Here is a 19,759-nt window from a genome sequence, read left to right as displayed (position 1 = left end):
TACAAAGCAAGCTAAAAAGATTGAGGGGGATAAATGAACAAAACAGCAACAATAAAACAATCTATAATATTAACGAAATACTGTTGATTTTTGAAGTGTATGATGACAGCATCATGAAACGTTTAAAGAAGGGAGCACTTCTCTTTTAAAGATACTCAATGAAGTACTTATAGATAAAAATAACAAATCACATGTTGGAAACAGCTGTGAAGCTGGGTTCTAGTCACCACTCTGCCAATAAGAAGTATACCTTAGACAAGTCAATTTGATCTTTTTGAACCTCACTCTTTTCATCTGTAAAATGAATGAATTAGACTAAGATATCCTAGATGGCAGCACCCTGGCTAATTGTTGACCAAAGCCATTTCCTTTTTCTTCTGGACACAAACTACATTTCCTGGTATCTCATGCAGTTAGCGTGGCCTTGTAACTGAATTGTGGCCAATAAAATGTGGGTGAAAGTACCATGCCCCACTTCCAGGACAGGCCAGTGAGAATCTCCCTTGGGTGAGCCTCTTTCTCTTCCCCATAAGCCAAGTGGATGTCAACATCTCGGCCAACTTTGAAAGACCCAGCCTGAAGATGGCAGAACTTCTATAAACTTGGGCCCTGAGGTACATCACTGCCTTCTCACCACTCCAATTTTGCGCACATAAAAAAAACAACTTCTACTGGATTAAGCCATGAGGATCTGGGAGGTTTTCTTTTTCAACAGCTAGCATAACCTTATCTATAATTACTCAAATCTAAAATGTTGTAGTTCTATGAATGCCGCAATCTAAAACAGATGATAAACTTTTATTTTGTCCAGGAGCACAAACTGGTGACCAAGGGCATAAAAATTATGTCATGTAAAAAAACGTTAGGGGCCAGCCAGATGGCATGGTGGTTAAGTTCACACACTCTGCTTTGGCGGCCTGGGGTTTAAATGTGGGTTCAGGTCCTGGGTGCAGACCTACACACCACTCATCAAGCCATGCTATGGTGGCATCCCACATACAAAATAGAGGAAGACTGGCATAGATGTTAGCTGAGGGACAATCTTTCTCACCAAAAAAAATAAAATAAAATAACAGATTGAGCTTTCCAACAGAATTATATAAAACAACTGGCTCCTTGAATGGGCTCCCTGTACTTGAAGCCCACGAGGACTGACTGGGGTGGGGAGAAGGGAAGGAGAGGTGGTGGCAGTAATCAAACAGAAGCTCACCAGATAGCAAGGACGTTAAGGAAGGAGCTCCTGCATTATGTGGAGGACACACTCTGGACTCCCTAAAGGATTTCACAGGTCAACCCCAAGTCTAAAATTTGTAACTCCAAGCACACAAATTAGATCTTCACTCAACTATCCATATTTATAATATCTAAAGTCAAGGATCTAAAAAGCAGAAAACAGTTATATTACAAGCCCAACTTAAAACCTGGAGTTGAAAAATAAGTTTTTATAAAGTGAGGAATAACCTGGGCCTGACCTGACATGTGCGACTTAGGAAGACATCTCACTTCCTAGTGGACCACTAGATTAGGGGCCAGTGCCTTCAGAAGGGGCTCTGAATCAAGAATTCATTTTCCCTTAATCCTATGCCTCAATGCAACACAGTTCTGTTCAGATAAAACAACATAAAATTCATCTATTATTGTCCTTACCATGGAGAATATGCTATCAAGTAAGCCTTAAACTATTGTAAAAGGACTTCCCACAGAGAAATGGTAGACTTCAATACCAGACATTTAAATAAAAAAGACATATTTGAAACACCGGATTTTAACGAGCCTCATGAGAGAGCTGAAATAACAATGGAACAGGGATAGGGACTTACTTACTAACTCAAACAGAGGTAGCAACACTCACCATCTGAAGATGTTTTCCGCTTCTTAGTCTCAGCCCAGGAGGGTACTCCTCCCATGGCATGCTGGAATCTAAGCAAAAATATAAAAAACATTTTGTGGTAACCATTGTATGTAAATAGAGCTTGATACAGTTAAAGAGCGTAGCTTAGATCACCCTTGGGAGCATGTGTAGAATGTCTTCCAAAGAAGTTGTTATTTTTTAAGAACGGAAGGGCTGCTCACACAGAATAAGTCCCAACCTGCCTATATTGGAAACCCCACCTTCTCAACCAGTCCTAGATACAGGACACCTGGTTACAGGACACCTGGATACATACTTTCTGTCAACTACTTACATCTAGTTACAAAGTTGTCTTATTTGCTGATATCAGCACATCCCAGATCTTGGGACTAAGTAGTCTCGTTGTACTTAAAAACCAATGTTATAGTACAGAGTACACACTAGAACACACCTGACAGAAAACAACCAGACTGGTATGAATATACAAAATACCATCCATCCTCTGACGAAATAGGAGTGTTCCGCACTGGAAAAAGCAAGCTTTAGGAGAAGCATGATAGCTATATTCTAAGAGACTGGGATCCGAAAGAGTGCAGAGTCATTTTAATTGTTCGATGCAGAAGTGTAGACAAGCCCACCAAACTAAGTCTACTAGCCAGAAACAACTAGAAAACTGCACAAAATATATCAAACTGTTTTCAGAAGGTGGACAACAGGCAACACAGGATTGTGAGCCCTGAAAAGGGAAATAACAAAGTGAGCCTCGCCATCACCAGGATTTCTCCCTGAGGGCATTTATAAGACCCTGGCACAGAGTCAAGGAGAAAAAGCTCAAACTTGAAGTGGCCAAGACAATTGGAATTTGAGGGGCAGTGGACAGTGGAAGAGGAAGAGAAAGAGCTCCAGAATGCACACAGCAGTCCACAGACACTTTTGCTGAACACCAAGCTGCGCGCTCATAGGATGACACTCCACGAGGTCAGGCAAAGAACCACTAGGGAGCTGTAAGCTGCTCACCAAAGCTCACTCGAGTTCCAACCAGTCAGAGGGGAGGGCCTTAGCCAACACTCAGGGCATTCAGTCGAGATCCCTTAGTAATGGGGCTAAACCTGCCTAGAGTAAATGCTAGTCTAGAACAAAGCTAAAAACAAATCTTGAAGGGATCAAACTGATCTCCAAGCCAGTTAACTGTCTGCCAACACAAAGTTTAACACTCACTAAAGGCAAAAAACAAAATTGAGACATTGGACAACTTAACATTCACACCGCCCAGAATCCAATCAAAATTACTAAACATGCAGAGAAGCAGAAAAATATGACTGATAACCAGAAGGAAGATCAGTCAATAGCAATAGACACAGAAATGACAAACATGATGGAATTCGTACACAAAGACTCTGAAATAGTTCATACAAATATATTCAAGTATTTAAAGGAAGTATGAACATAAGAAAAGGGGAAATAGGAACTAAAGCAAACCAAACCAAAAAAAAGACCTCAAGCTGAAAAGATCTTCTGAAGCTGAAAAATAAAATACCTGAAAGAAATTCACTAAATGTGTTTAACAAATTCAAAAGACTACATGTTGTATGATTTCATTTATACAACATTCTGGAAAAGGCTAATCTATAAGGACAAAAAAACAGACGAGTGGTTGTCAGGGCCTAAAGGGGTCAGAAGTTAAGGAGAGGGCTGAGTACAAAGAGAACTTTTTGGGGTGATGGCAATGTTCTATATCTTGATTCCATATCTTAATAGTTGTGGTGCTTACATGACTATACGTGTTTACCAAAATTCATAGAACGATACTTAAAAACGGTAAATTTCACTGTGTGTAAATTACACCTCAATAAACCTACTTTAATAAAAATAGTGATAATGCAATGAACCTCTAGGAATACAGAAAAATGTCAATACAAAAGTAAAACTATTTTAAAATATTTTTAAAGATCTGCAAGTTTGAACTGGAAATAGCAATACAATATCATTACCTTAAAATACACATTTTATTTCCTAGCTCTGTTCAACTAGAAGAGTTTAGAAGTTGCAGCAAGAGATGGTTTACCATTATATAAATGAACAAGCAAGTAAGCAATATTATCACTGATTCTATTTGGGTGGGGGATTACAAGTTCCTTCCAAATATTTTGTACTTGTTGCATTCCCTCTCCCCGCAAAAGGCTAGAAGTTAACCATTTCTTTCAGTAGCAATGCTCTTACTATTTCAAAATGGAAATCTCACTACCCAGAAAGCTGTTACAGCCAAAGACTGAGCAACTCAAAATAAACTACTGTTATAAATACCTCTTGGTCAAATCATACGACAAAGGACACTTACTCTTCTTTAAGTCTCTTCTGAAGTTCCTCTTTCGAAAGTTTACTTTCATTGGCATTTTTCATCATATCTTTCCGAAAACGATTATTCATCATGTCAACCCTATAAAAAACACAACAGCATGCTTTAAACGATTTTTAAAGAATCAACATAAATAGTTGTTGGCTTTAATATTTGAGAAAACATTTAATTGAACAATACAGGTCAAGATTTGTAAGATGTGGAACATCTCATATGCATATTCTCCATTCTTCCCAAAACAAACAGGAGTCTCCAATATTTGAGATCATCGAGTTTACCCTTTGAAGAGCTAACATTTCAAATTCATAATGGCTTATCTAGACACAGCTTATGCCATTCACCAAAATATTTCCAGGCAAAACAAAGAGCTAAATACATAAAAACCAAATCTTAAAATACTATGAAGGAAAAACATAGGCAAACCCTTGTCTCTCTCTGATGGACTTCTTACTATTAAAACCAGCAAAAAAAAGGAGAAAAGATTCATAAGTGTGACTATATAAAAATGTAAATATTCTGAATGTCAAACATTAAAAACAAAATTAAAAGGCAAACAGAAAGCGAGGAGAAAACCTGCAATGAATTTGACAGATAAAGGTTTGAAATTCTCAACATGTAAGGAGCTGATTACTATGATCATTAAGAGTCTCATCTTGCCATTTTTGAGAACACGGAGGAACCTGCAGGACATTATGCTAAGTGAAATAAGACAGACATAGAAGAAAAATACTGCATGACCTCACTTATACGTAGAATCCAAAACCAGCAGACCACACAGAAGCAGAGAGTAGAATGGTGGTTACCAGGGGCAGGGAGGTGGGAGAAATGGGGAGATGTTGGTCAAAGGGTACAAAGTTGCAGTTACGTAAGATGAGTAAGTCTAGAAATCTAATCTACAGCATCATGACTATAGTTAATAATACTATACCATATACTGGAAATCTGCTAAGAGAGTAGATTTCGGGTGCTCTAACCACAAATAAAAATAGTAAATATGTGAAGAGATGGATATGTTAATTCGCTTGCTGTAATAATGATTTCACTAGGTATATGTAGAGCAAATCATCATGCTGTACTCCTTAAATATATTTTTATTTAAAAAATAAAAAGTCTCCAATTGTCAGACATAATACAGAATACTTCCAATAAACACCAACAACTAAAGAAAATGTTTTTGCAACACAAATTAAGGAGCTATTTCCCACCCATTAAACTGACAAAGTCTGAAAAAACACAAATCGCTGCTTACAAGAACGGAGTGAAACAGACACCTTTCAATGGGAAGTAAACTGGTAGAATCTCATGGTTGGTCTGACAGTATTTATCAAGAGCCTGAAAAATGCCTATACTGTTTGATTAAGTATTTTCTACCTCAAAGAATCCTTCTTAAAGAAATAATTACAAAAGAAAAAGATTTATGCATAAAGATATTTACCTTGTCGTTAATTTATTAAAGAGAAAAATAAAATATGTCCAACAATAGCTACATAAATTATGGTTAATTCATACAACGGATAATAGACCCATTTAAAAATGTTTACAAAGGGGCTGGCCCAGTGGCGCAGCGGTTAAGTTCACACGTTCCGCTTCTCGGTGGCCCGGGGTTCATCGGTTCAGATCCCAGGTGCGGACACGGCACCACTTGGCAAGCCATGCTGTGGTACGCGTCCCACATATAAAGTAGAGGAAGATGGGCACGGATGTGAGCTCAGGGCCAGGCTTCCTCAGCAAGAGGAGGAGGACTGGCAGCAGATGTTAGCTCAGGGCTAATCTTCCTCAAAAAAAAAAAATGTTTATAAAAGTTTTTTTGTTTGTTCTAAAGATTTTGTTTTTTTCCTTTTTCTCCCCAAAGCCCCTCAGTATATAGTTGTATATTCTTCGTTGGGGGTCCTTCTAGTTGTGGCACGTGGGACGCTGCCTCAGCGTGGTCTGATGAGCAGTGCCGTGTCCACGCCCAGGATTCGAACCAACGAAACACTAGGCCACCTGCAGCAGAGCACACGAACTTAACCACTCGACCACAGGGATAAAGCTTATTTGTAAAGCAGGAGAAATACATGCAATACAGTAGATTCTCATCTTTTAAAGTACATATTGTGTGTACTAACTTTTTTTAGCCTTTTCTCAGTTTCAGGCATTGTGTGAAGAGCTCTACATACATTATTTCCTTCAATCTCATGAGCCTTCTGATACAGTCACTATTATTCTCTCTATTTGACAAACAAGACAAGGTAGGTTCTAAACTTGCCCACGGTCAGTTAGGAACTGGCCAAATCAGGAGGCAAACTCAGGTCAGACACCAAACCCTGTGTTGTTGGGCCGGCCCCGTGGCTGAATGGTTAAAGTTCGCGCACTCCGCCACAAGTAGAAGGATCCACAACTAAAAATACACAACTATGTACTGGGGGGCTTTGGGGAGAAAAAGGAAAAACAAAATGTTTAAAAAAAAAAAAAACCTGTGTTGTCTCAACTCCTCCATCCAGCACTGAGAGAGAGGAGAAGAGAAGCACACCAACGTGTTATCAAGGGTTCTACCCCAGCAGTGGCATTATGAATGACCTTTTCCATACTTCCCAATATTTTTCAAGTCTTCACATAATCACATATTCTCAAAAAAAACTTTTTTAAAACCTGTGAAACAACTTTGAAAGTATCCACAGGGACTCTGGAAAAAAATCAGGCAACTTACATTTCCTCATCTTCATCTTCTTCGTCCACCCAAACCGGCTTCTTTTGAGGTGGAAAATTATCTTTTGCTTCATTCTCCACTTCCGAGTCACCCGAGTCTTCCTGCGCTTGAACCTAGAGAAGATGAACAGCCCTCACGCACTGAGCTTTTCATATGCTCTGGTGGCAGACACACACACCTCGCAGTGAGACAGCTTGTAGAATGCTTTGTTTTCTCCGGCCCTCTGATGAATGATGAGACAGAATGCCACCGCAGCAAATGCTGGAGGCAGAACAAAAAATGAGCAGACTGGAGAATAGCACCACATGCTGGACAGGCAAGGTAAGAGGGAACAGTCAAGGAGAGAAAGTCAATGTGCTCAACGGAAAAGACCAAGTCAGACAAGAGCAACCGAAGGTAAGCCGACAGATGAAGGAGCAGGAAAAAGTCCACAACTACAGAAAGCACCGGACCAGAGGCAGATCAGCATCAAAGACAAAACAACACGACTGAATGTCACAATTAATTACGATTTCATCTTCTTAGACACACTTCTCCATTTTTCTCAACCGTTCTTGACCGCCCACCTCCTTAAGAAACTTTACACTGTACTATCAAATCTAAATCTAAACCACAGAAGGCCCCCTAAGGTGAGCTTAAGCTTTCCGAAAACCACATGACAGAAATGTCCAAGTGATTTCTACTCGCTCTATTAGGGGCCTCTGATCCTTCAGAGCCCAAGAAATCCCACCTCACATAGACTGCTTTCCCGACTAGGAAACTGCACACGGTTCAGCAATTTCCAGCTGTATTTCTCCATCTCCCAACTAGATTTTCGCAGCTTCTCCCAGAAGCACCAAAGGAGGTTCTAGCAATCAGCTGATACCTGCCAGGTCTGCCTTGTTTATGAAGCTGAGCAATCCTCAGTGAGGCTCTCCTGGGTCTCCCTCGTCAAATTTCACAGCCCTCCCCTACACACTCAGCTCCCTTTCCCCAATGCTTTTGTTTTCCCTTAAGCACTTGTCACTGACATACTTGAATTTCACTTAACTCCTTTACCTTCTGCCTTTGCGAGCAGTACCTAAGCAGGGATTTTTGTCAGTTTTTGTCCATTACTGTTTCTCATCTAGTGCCTAGAACAATGCCTGGGATTCCCCATCTTGGAAGAAAACCCAGGTATAGAATAAAAGGGATGACAATAGTGTTGGAAAATTATAGTCAATCACGCAGGGTTTTCATTGCCAGAAAAAGTATCTGGCACCCAACGGGCTCACAAATATTCGTGGAATAGAGAAATAGGTACACGGTCATTCTCCAAAGCTGGCGAGTCAATCACTTGGGAACATGGTTAAAACACAGATTCCCAGGCCCGTGCCCAAGAATTCTGATTCTACAAACCAAGCGGAACTCGTGAATCACGGCACGCTATCACGGGAGGCGATCGAACGACCACGAGGGAAGAAACATTTTGGAGATGGAGAGAATGCGGGGGCCTGAGCCACGAAAGATGCGCACGACTACAGCTCGCGAAACAAAGACGTGGTGAGCGCCTGCTGAATACCAGGCCCAGCGGCTCCCACGGGGGCGGAGAAAGGCGCGGTCCCCGCCCTCGCGAGACTCTCTCTGGCGTCCCCGGCGCCCGCGTTCTCGGGCTCCCGCCCACCTGAGCGCTCCCCGGCGCCACAGGTCGCCCAGGCTCCGCCCCCGAAGGCTCACCGCCCACCGCGCGCCCCGCCCGAGCGCGCCCAGCCCGCGCGCCGCGGCCTCCCTCACCCGCGGGCCTCGCAGACGCTGCAGCAGCGCGTCCTCATCGTCCTCGCCGCCGCCGAAGACCAGCTCCTCCAGGCATCGCTCCACGGCCGGCTTGTCCTCCTCCAGCGTCAGGCGGTTCCGCTGCCGGAGCCGTCTCTCCTCCGCCGCCGCCGCCGCGACTGCCATCGCAGCGGCCGCTGCGCTCGGCCGAGCCGGCGGTTTCCGCTGGGATGAAGGAGCAGCCTTTCGGGGCGGCCCGCCTGGCCCCGCTCCGACTCTCCGGTCCGGCCTCACTCGGGTCTTCCGGTCCGGCCTCGCTCCGGTTCTCCGGTCCGGTCTCCTTCGGCTCCTCCGTTCCGGCGGCATCGTCGGATTTGAGAAGAAACGCAGGCGCTCACGTGGAACCTCACCGCGCCTGCGCCAAGGCGCCTCGCTGTCCGCCGAGGCTGAGGCCCCGGGGGGCCGGAAGAAGCCTGCGCAGCCTGCTGCCACGTGACCAGCCCTCGCTCCCTACGTAACGCCCCCTCCCCGCACGGGCCCCTCCCCGTATGGGCGTTCCTCCGGGAGGACCAATCTTCCGGGTGGAGGGGGAAGCGGTGTGACCGGAGTGGAAAATTTTTTCCAACACAACTTCGCAGCTGCAGCAGAGTGAAAGGAGCACAAGAAAGTCAGAGTATAAACTAAGATGACTGCGTGAAACCTCTGCTCCTCCTCCTGACTTTTTAACCACTCGACTTTACACGAGCCCCAACTGCCTTCCTCCCCCCTTGGCCTTGGTACGGCCCTTGGAGTACGGAGCCTGCAGAGGGTCCCACGCTGGAAGAGAGAGAGGAGGGTATGTAGGGAAGTGGGCCAATCGGGGCGCGGGTCACGGCGCAGGCGCGCTGGGGAGGGAGGGCTATGCTAATGTTGTTGATATCCTGGGGCCACCCGAGTTAAAGGGGGGAAATCCGGGGGCTGCCGCAGCCGCCACCGGTCTGGGCCCAACCGGGGCCCCCCTGTAGTCGCCGTAGTCCCGGGGAGAGGCGCCTGACCCCAGCTCGGGGAGGGGGCGCCGCGGGCCCGGGGAGCACGGACAACCCCTACCCATGAGGCCCTGATGGAAAACACAAAGGATCTGGTGAGAGCCGAGCGCGGCAGCCGCTTTGTGTGCCAGGTGGGGGGGACCCCTGCAGCTCCCCGACCCCAGGAAGCCCTGCAGCTCTCTGACCCCGCTCCCAGGCCTGCTTCTCCATCCCACGCCCCCTCCACCTCCGGAGCCCCCCTCCCCCTACCGGCCGTTAAACGATTCAGGGGTTCCCCTCCCCCCACCCCTTCAGCCCCGGACTCGTCGGGGTTTACTCTACTCTCTCCACTCTCTGGAAGAAAAATTTAGAAGAAAGTTTTTCTCTGCGTTCCGCCCCCCCTCCCCACTTCAGCTCTGGCTGGGGGGAAAGGCTGGATTTGAGACTTTTCCTTTTTTAGCCACCCAGGGTGGGAGAGTGGAGTCCTCACTTCCCCCCGGGGGGCATGGTTTGGGTGCTTTGCGGGGGAAGGCACCTGTACGCTTTGGGGCGAGTGCCGCGAGGCATTTTGCACGTGGAGGTGGAAATATTGAAAGGGGGCGGGGTGGGCACGTGTGGGAGGGAGAGGTGGGAGTGGTGTTTGGGAAGCAGCCGCCAGGGCCGCTCGTTTGAGAGGGTTCTAGGTCGGTGGGCTTCTATGACCGTTGCGTTCTCTTTTGTGAAATAAGAATCCTAACGTTTCAGAGTCGGAAGAGACGTTAGAGGTCACCCAAAGCAGCCGTCCCCTCTGCAGCCTCTCTGACAAGTGGTAGGTAGTCTGGCCTCTGCTTAAACCCCTGCGAACACTGAGCGCTCGCTGCTGCCCAGGAAACCCAGTCCGTTTTTCAGTTGTTCTAATTATTGTTTGCCTGCCCTTATTAGACCCTTCAGTCTCATTCATGTCCTTGTTAAGTTGCTCCGTTTTTTACTTCTCAAATTTTCTCTCACATCCTCCTCACCCACCCACTGCTCATTGGCCTATATTTTGTGTGCCAGGAAAGAACAGCAGGGAAGTGGAGGAAGGAGGGTTTGAGAGAGAGTGAGAGCCAGCTGAAAACTTTGCTGGGTCAGTTTGAAATGTGCTGGCTTATATGTCTGAGAACTGCTGATATTTTTCAACAGGAAGCTTGGGAATTACGGTTTCGGATTTCATGAGAGTTTTCTCTCACTAGTGCGTGTTTTTGAAGTTAAAAATTTCAGCATCGTCTCTCTAGTTCCCATATCTGAAAGCACATTTGCTTGTTGCCTAAATCGCTTCTTAAGGATGCCTAAAAATGCTTCTAGGGGATAGTACAGAAGCTGTTAGAAACATCTCCTGGTAGAGGGATGGTCAGCAGAACTCCCCCCTCCTCCTTTTGACCCATGTGTTCCTTTCAAGCTGGACTTCTTTCTCAGGGTCCCTCCTTCACAATGCTTTCATTTCTTTCTTTCTTGTCTTTTTTTTTGTTTTAACTCTTATGAGATTTGAAATTTTTGAAACACTTTAGTAGTTGCTTAGAGTTTGTGTTATTTTTCATGCTCCTTACATTAGTATGCACGAATATTTATTTGATGGTTGAGATAGTTCAGTTTCTGCTATTGTCACTTAGTGTTTTTCTAACGTTCTTCTTTATTTTGTGAGCTATGCTGCCTCCAAAAGAAGTCTTATTGCCATAAGAATCTTGGGGGCACATGTTTCCTCTTCCTAATATGGTGAGGTGGGAGTCAAGACATACCAGATAAAATGTAGAAGTCATGAATCTGGTCTAAAAGCCAGAGAATAAATTTCACTTTAAGCTCCCAGTCCCCTGTTTAAAATGTTAGAGCAGAGACATTTTTTTTCTCTCTCTTGTATGACTTAGAGACTATTGCTCTGCTCTGGTGTGTGCTTAGGCTGTATTTTTTTTTCATCTGTTTACCTCAACACCAATGAGTGTTTAGAAAGAAAATAACTGTCTTTTTTTACACCACCTCCTTCTCTGAATAACAAGTAGCTTCTATTTATATAGAACACCATACTCAAGGCTTCTGATGCCTTGCAAATTATGGCAAAAACTGTCTTGAATAAGTATCTGTTCATAAGTGTGTTATGTTGGGTCATGTTTTTTGACATCTAATTTTTAATTTTGTACAAACTTTGACATATAATACTTCCTCAGCCTAGTCACTGACTTTAGCATGGAAATGAATACTAGATACTGAAAAAAATTAATAGAGCTGTATAATTCTATCTTTGAAGTTTTAATTAATACAGAGTTCCAAGTTATTTTCCTGCTTACTTTAAACGTGAACTGTCATGACTTAATGTTGACTGACTTGGAGACATTTGCATTCTAAACATACTAGACAGGAACAACTGGTTTTATTTTTAAAGAAGACGCTGTTACAGTTTTTATGGCTGGTTATATGTTGACCTGGTTGGTGTCTAAACCTTCCTGGATGTTCAAATGCTTCTAGTCCTTCAGTTACATTGGAAATTCAAACAAAGCAATTGAAATTGTTTTAAAGTATAACAAAATAGTGAAAAGAAGGTAAAACTATAGCTTAGATGTGAAAACAGCATATTAATGTCATAAATACTAAACCACTAAATTACTCTAAGCCACAAGTGCTCAGTGGTTTGAGTGACCACATTCTAAAATTAGACAAGTCACTATTCTTTTGGTTGCTCCTTGCTTCTTTATTTTTCATCCTTAAAAATATTTGCTAAATTAGATGTAACCCTTTCACATTTATAATTTTAAGTTAAGCCAGTTAAAATATATCATTAGTTTCAGGATTTCAAATCCAAGAGAAAGATAAAAACTTCAGGACAAAGAAAAGGAAGAACTTAAAATAGTTAAAACAAGCTAAGATATGCTTGTAACACCAAAATATTCTTAAGTGTCCAAGACTACCTTTAATTTTATACAAAGATTGCAGATTGGTTTAGATTTGAACATGATTTTTTAATAAGCCTTTTTTTCCTCCACAAATTTAGAATTTCTCTTCTTGTTTTGCTGGAACCCATAAGAAAAGGTGGACAGAAAATAATACCATTTGAATACACCCTGAATTTGAGGTGGGATGAAGGGATGTAGTAAGAGGGGCCCTGGCAGACAAGGTTAGAGTTTCAGTTCTGCCACTAAGCAGCTTCTGGGCACTTGTTGGACAAGATTCTGTGCCTCAATTTTCTTGTCCTCACAGTTGAAAGGTTGGTCTAGAATCAGCATTGTCCAATGGAAGTTTCCGCAGTGATGGAAATGTCCATCATTGTGCTGTCCAATAAGGTAGTCAGTAGCCACATGTGGCTGTTAAGCACTTAAAAGGTAGCTAGTGTGACTGAGGAACTCAATTGTTCTTATTATTGATGTAATCAGTGTGAGTTTAAATAGCCACATGTCTGCCATATTGGACATGCAGATAGAGAACAAGTGTTTTCCAAGCTCAACTAATCACTAGAATCACCTTCTGGGGCTCTTGTAAAAATGCAAACCTTTACCCTGGAGGTTACCATTCAGTAGGTCTGCAGTGGGGCCTGGGAATCTATGTTTTTCGTGCATGCCAAGAAAGTTTTTGATCAGATTGGTTAGGAAAACACTGCATTTGAAGATTTCTGGGCTCCCTTCTGGTTCTCACTTTAGTATTAGTAACTTAAAATTTAGCATAGCAGAAATGAACTCTGGACAGTGTTGGCAAACTGGCCAGGCTCTAGCTCTGCCACTTCCTGACCTGTGAGCTTAGGCAAATTGCCTCATCTCTTGGAGCTTCATTTTCCCATCTAAAATACAGGCCAAGCATCAGCCTTGCCTCTGTCCCAAGGTTTCTGTAAACCTCCAATCAGATGTCATGACCATTATATAAGAAAACGTAAGCTGCTATAAATGATAGTTAAGATGTTAAGATATCTTCCCAGAATCCCTTTTTCTTTTTCCCTTGCCACTGTGTTAACCTAATTCCTACTTCGTTTATTATAGAATAGGTTGTATACAGTGCTCATTAATTAATATAATAATTTCTTGTCCTCCCAATTGTCTGGTCATAGTTTGCAGTCTAGTCGTAGGGCATGCATGTTAAATCTAGCACTTTTTTGTATTTCTGGTGCTTGGCCTAATGATTTGTATATATTGTTCAATAAATATTGGATAATACCATCTATTACTTTACTTTTAGACTTTAAAACTTCAATTAGCTAGTTTCGATTATTTTATACACCAGAGAAATAACCCCCTTGTGTACACGTGTTTAACCCTATTTTAATTGTTTCATCAATACCCTGTGGTTATTATTGGTCAATGATTATATCTTTTGAGCAACCAGCTCCAAATATATTTTTAAAAGCAAAATGCTGAGAGAATATCCTTTTACATCAGTTTATTTCGGGTGTTATCACTGAATAACAGTTTAACTTATTTTTGCTGTATTAACATAATAAGAAATGATAGCGTTTCATTGCACAAACTACGTTTGCCTACGTTCCCAGCCATAGTATGAATTTCTGTTATTTGGGGTAGAATTGATAGCTGATAATGATTTTAAAGACCCTCTAGGCTACGGTGTTTCAGACTTAATTTTGACGCGGTCGTCTTATTTTTAATTAGCTTTTCAGGTTCATACTTAAGGATTCATAGCTTTCTTCTGAAGAACTGAAAGCCCATTCATGTGAATTTATTTTATCATACGTCCTTCCTGTGTGGTAAGTGGTGTTTTCCTTATTTAGAAGAGAGGGAAACTGAGACCCAAGTAATTATTATATCTAAAGTCTCAAGTGATAGAACCAGAACTTGAACCCAGAGGTAGAAATTTTTAATTCTTATAGATCAAAGAATAGCTTCCTTTTGCTCACTGTTGCTTTAAATCTTAGCGTATGTAGAACATTGTCCTCTCCTATCAGTCCCTGGTACTTGTCAGCTTCTCTAGGGGGTTATTCAGGATAGTATTGCTTTCACTTTCCTCTTGATTGTATCATTGATATGAATTTATTCTTTCTTTCACGTTGCACTTAGGGGAAACAAAAACCCAATGATCTCAAATCCTTACAATTTATTTTCCTCCTAATAGTAAACTTAGAAGGAATGAAGGCATTTTGTTGAGGCCGGTGAATTGTATCTCTATGCCAGGCTGTGCTTTCCATCCTGATGGTGGGAATGAGGACAAGACCAGCAAGAGCTAAATAGCTCTCTAACTCCTGCTGGGTCCAGTCATAGAATGTCTGTTAATTCTTATTTTTACCTTTGTGAGTTCACGCATACAACTTTCAAATTTAAGGCTTTAGGAAACTTGTGTTTCAAGACTAAATATAAAGCTCTGAACATTTTGTGGGCCACCGCTCCCTATTGGTTTGAATAATGGAGAGTTGGTTAACTTTTGATGAGTTTATTCAAATTGAAATTATACTATTAATACTTGTTACATATTTATACTTGTTTGCATTTGGAATCTGAAATATCTTCTGTAAAATTTCTCCAGAAAAGTTTACACTTTTATTGGAACTTGGAACTTCTGGTTGATTATTCCATTAAGTTAATGATTATACCTTTTTATTCCTTTATGAATTTTATAGGGAGGGAGGTTCATCAGGGTGACAATTATAGTAGAGAAATGAAATTCTGTGATTTGTGACTCCTTACATCTTGTCACCATAAAAGCCTCCTTGGTTTTATTTTTCATTACGGAAGTATTACGCATTTGCTGTTTTAAAAAAGAAAATGAAAAATATAGAAAAGAAAATTATTCTCCCATCCCGTTTCACCATGTTAACAGTTTAGCTGTTCCTTCTAGGACCTTTCTAAATGCATAAATAAATAAACATAGATATATCAACCTTGCATATACCAGCATATATTGTTTCTTTTAATAAAAAGTGAGTCATCCTATTCACATTTTGTCATTTATTTTTTTCACTCAGCATTTTAACTACTGCTGATTGTTTTCCTACTGATGGTTAGCTTGCTTCCAGCTTTTTGCTATTACATTGCCACTGTAAGATGCGTCCTGCCACATAGATTCTTGTGTCCTATGAGTATTTCTGAAGTACACATTCCTAAAGTGGAATTACCTGATGAAAGGCGTACTCAGTTATTTTTTGTTTTCATAAGTAATGTCAAATTGCCTTCCAAAAAGATGGCATAAGTTTGCTTTCCTGCTGAGTGTGTATGAGTGGTATTTCTCCCACAGATAAATTTGCCAGTGCCAGATGCCATCAATCTCAATATTTGCTGTTGTAATTTATTTTAAAAAGGTAGTTTATACTTCATAAAAATTAAGTTTTATTTTTACACAAATAATACATGCATTTGGTAGTACAATGTTAAACAATGATAAAAGTACCTCCAAAAACAGGTCCCTTGCAGCAATCTTTTTCTCTTCCCAGTTCAATTCTCATGCAACAACTACTTTTAGGTTTTTTAGCTTTTTCATCTAATATTTACTCTATAATTCTAAATACTAGGCTTACCTTACTGAGTGTGTGAATTTTAGATGATATCTTTCGACTTCCTCTGTGGTGGATGAAGAATTACCTTATTTGCCCCAATATTAGGCAAGGTTTGCTCACCTGCAATCGTCCCATCGCCTTATATTCAAAGCCTTAAGCAGTCACCTAACATGGTTTTTCAGTTTTATTTTGGAGAGCAAAGTATTCAAAAAATCACATTACCTGAAACAGTTTTATTTGATCCTTATTTTCTATACTTTCAGAAGTCAGCTGACAGAACCATAATTAAGAAAAAGAAAGAAGGTTAAAATTTAACATAGATTTGAGATTATTCCCTTGATTCATATTGCCAGTGTTCATTTCAGCTGTATGAACTTGAGCAGGTTGTTTAGCCTGTTTGAGCCTCTGCTTCCTCATCTATGAAATGGGAGTAATGATAGTTGAAAGGAATGACTGCATTACTATACAGTTAAGTGCTCAGAATGTCGCTAGCACATACTAAGCATCCTATAAATATTAATTGTATTAATATCATAAGAGGCCGTCTACAAATCACTAGCAAAAATAGTCCAAGAAGAGGTTCATATGGAATTTACCGATAGACTCCTATAGGGCAAAATGTGTTGCCAAACCAACTTAGATGAAAATGAAGAAGACTTACTCCGGAAAACAGATGTTATAAAAAGTGAATCTAGGGGCCTGCCAGCTGGCGTAGTGGTTGAGTTTGTGCACTCCGCTTTGGTGGCCTGGGGTTTGGAGGTTCAGATCCTGGGTGCAGACCTATACACCACTCATCAAGCCATGCTGTGGCGGCATCCCACATGTAAAATAGAGGAAGATTGGCACAGATGTTTGCTCAGGGACAGTCTTTCTCAGGTAAAAAGAAGAAGATTGGCAACAGATGTTAGCTCAGAGCCAATTTTCCTCATAGTGGGGTGGGGCGAGTGACTCTAGTGATGACAAGAGAACTGTTTCATGAAATGGCAAAAGCAATATTTCTAAATTAATATATTCTAATATATTACTGAAATATATATGTGAGACTTCCAGGTCTGGAGAACAATGGGAGCAGCCTGATCCAGGTTTCCTACCCACCTTTCTATAAACCTATAAAAGGAACAAAGAGCACATATAAATCGCATACCACCCATGCCTTCAGTGTTGTTAACAAACAGATTACCACAGCCTTCAAATTACCTGTAAGAACTAAATTAGATTCCAAGAGCTCCTTCTGCCCATTCCCATGGATGTGAAGAGTGGGACAGGGACGGCTTAACAGATTCACTGAAAAAGTTTAGGGGCATGGATGACTTAGATGAAGTGCAAAATATCATTTCTTTTCTTTTAATTTTTCCTTTTTCTCCCCAAAGTCCCCTGGTACATAGTTGGATATTTTAGTTGTGGGTCCTTCTAGTTGTGGCATGTGGGATCCTGCCACAGTGGAGCACATGAACTTAACCACTCGGCCACCGGGCTGGCCCCTAAAATATCATTTCTTAAAGAGAAAAATCCACACTAAGTTCCAAAATACTGAACAGAGGTTTAAAATGTGATGGTTCACAGCTCTAGGCTCGGAGAAGAGCTTGAAAGCCCGCAGTGTGAGAGCTAGTAACCTTATTATAGGGAAGAGACGGAGACTGAACGACATGGAAGTGAGGAGAGAGAGAAGAAATAATCAATAACCCTTCAGGAAACAAAAGAGAAAATAAACCTGAGAGCATTTGTGAACTAGGAACTCTGACCATGAAATGAATAGAAGTAGAAAAGAATGGACCACATCCACAGAGAACTTCTGTAAGACAACACAGAGTGAATCAAAGCATTTCAGCTGATGAAAATCTCTACCCCCCCCCCCGCCCAAAAAAAAAGAAAAACATGAGGCAGAAGAAAATTGATGAAACACCTGCAATGAAATAAAACATCCTCAAACTAATATTTGGAGATATGATGGGGGGAAAAAACCACCTTGAATCAGAAATATAAGACTAAGAAAGGAACAAAAACAGGAAGTAATAAAGTGAGAGTAGATTAAACAGAAAAGGAGAAAAAACTGAAATCGTATTAGAAACGAAGACTGTTTTAAGGTTCCCACTGAACAGTAGATTCAAATGCAAATATAATAAAAGGCATTGAGGAAAAGCAGGGAAACGAGAATGAAATGAAATTCTTTTTTTTTAGTTGAGAGTTTAAATGGAAGATAGATCAAAAAAGTCTCACATGTGATTGGTGTCCCTCAAGAAGGAAAAAGATTTAAAACATAATGTTTAAAACTATAATCCAGGAAAACTTTCTGGAAATAAAAGATCTGAATTTATACATCAAAAGTTCATCCCAGAAGGTAAACTCCAGGATATATTCTAGTAAAGCTGTACGACTTTAAACATACAGAAAAATTCTCAGGGCCTCCAGGCACAAAGATAAAGTGATTTACAAGGGCCAGAGAATTAGACTGGTATCATATTTCTTAAAAGCAGCATACAAAGCAAGACAATAGTGGAGCAGCATAAGGAAAAAAAACCAAAGACTTTATGTCCAGTCAGCTGTCCTTCAAGTGTCAAGACTATAAAAACAGTTTCGAACACGCCAAGAACTCAGGGAATGCTGTACTGACCAGCCCTTCCTGAGGAAACTGTTAAAGGGTGAGCTTTGTTTAAAGGAGATGTTTGGGAAATTTTCTGCAAAAAGACTGTGACAGTGAGTATTTCTTGTATCTTTTTGAGCTAGGATTAAAACCAAGAGTAGGGACATAGGAAGAAGAAGAGTACATAAATGTTATATGTTCTGTCAAAGTAGAAAGAATGCAGTTAAAAAACATGGAAGGGGGAAGGAAAAGGGAAAACTAGAATAAGATTAATGACTATAGTTTAGCTATTACAAGGGATTCAAAGGATACTATATGAAACTGAAAGACGGGAAAGGTTAGGTAAGAAAGATACCTAGAACTGTAAAAGAGATTAATTCAAAGGTAAGCACTAGAAAAAAAGTACAAACCTTCCATATACTAAAAGAAAATGAAAATATTGAAAGACAGTTTTAAAAGGCCAAAGAATACCATCATGAAGTGAAAAATATCACATGGTAAATATTACATAATGTACATGGTAATTATAACAAAATAATAAGACAGAATTGAAATGAAACATACCAGTCATATCCGTGAGGATTCTCTCACCAACTAAAAGAAAAAGATTTTCAAATTGGCTCAAAAATCGAAACCCAACTTTATAACATATGAAGACCCTTAAAACAGCCAAAAATAAAGGGACGGACAAAGATAGACTAGCAAATAGAAATAATAAGAAAGTAGGACAGGCAATGCTGACACTAAAGTAGAAGTCAAACCAAAAAGCATTAAATAAGGCAGAGGAAGACAGTTTATAATGCTAAAAGCCACAGTTCACAACAAAGATATAACAGTTATAAATATACATGAACCAAATAACGCAGCAACAGTCTGTTTGGAGCAGAAACTACAAGAAATGGAAGTAGTAAAAAGAAAGACTAGGGGCCGGCTTGGTGGTGTAGTAGTTAAGTCCACATGCTCTGCTTCAGCAGCCCAACGTTCGCAGGTTCGGATCCCGGGCGCAGATCTACACAACACCCATCAAGCCGTGCTTGGCAGCATTGCACATATAAAATAGAGGAAGACTGGCACAGATGTTAGCTTCCTCACCAAAAAAAAAAGACTGAAAAT

At 41.1% G+C, this 19,759-nt stretch overlaps 2 protein-coding genes across 34 annotated transcripts in view; one reads left to right on the top strand and one right to left on the bottom strand.

The window, feature by feature from the left end:
• Nucleotides 1–9,156, bottom strand: part of UTP18 (UTP18 small subunit processome component) — a 35,962-nt gene extending 26,806 nt beyond the window's left edge. Inside the window, exons 1-4 of one of the 2 annotated variants that reach the window (XR_011422971.1) lie at nucleotides 8,650–8,994; nucleotides 6,898–7,010; nucleotides 4,191–4,289; nucleotides 1,853–1,920 (exon numbers count right to left, since the gene is read on the bottom strand). Coding sequence is in view for 1 of the 2 variants with exons in the window: in XM_023652812.2 (XP_023508580.1) it covers nucleotides 1,853–1,920; nucleotides 4,191–4,289; nucleotides 6,898–7,010; nucleotides 8,650–8,994 (625 nt within the window). In the remaining variant the exon portion in view is untranslated. Of the gene's footprint in view, nucleotides 1–1,852; nucleotides 1,921–4,190; nucleotides 4,290–6,897; nucleotides 7,011–8,649 lie in introns of both variants that reach the window. The other variant, XM_023652812.2, reaches the window with a different exon arrangement.
• Nucleotides 9,157–9,321: 165 nt separating this feature from the next.
• MBTD1 (mbt domain containing 1) overlaps nucleotides 9,322–19,759 on the top strand; it is a 67,576-nt gene continuing 57,138 nt past the window's right edge. For 13 of the 32 annotated variants that reach the window (XR_011422970.1, XR_011422969.1, XR_011422968.1 and 10 more), the window contains exons 1-3: nucleotides 9,607–9,748; nucleotides 10,377–10,440; nucleotides 14,231–14,325. The gene's annotated coding sequence lies outside the window, so the exon portion shown is untranslated. Of the gene's footprint in view, nucleotides 9,464–9,606; nucleotides 9,749–10,376; nucleotides 10,441–14,230; nucleotides 14,326–19,759 lie in introns of those variants that run through there. The other 19 variants (XM_070226327.1, XM_070226324.1, XM_070226320.1 and 16 more) reach the window with 5 other exon arrangements.

The sequence above is a fragment of the Equus caballus genome, chromosome 11 (assembly GCF_041296265.1).
Source record: "Equus caballus isolate H_3958 breed thoroughbred chromosome 11, TB-T2T, whole genome shotgun sequence".
Lineage (NCBI taxonomy): Eukaryota > Metazoa > Chordata > Mammalia > Perissodactyla > Equidae > Equus > Equus caballus.
The sequence above is the reverse complement of the archived record's forward strand: the minus strand, read 5'-3'. Positions and strand labels throughout refer to the sequence as shown.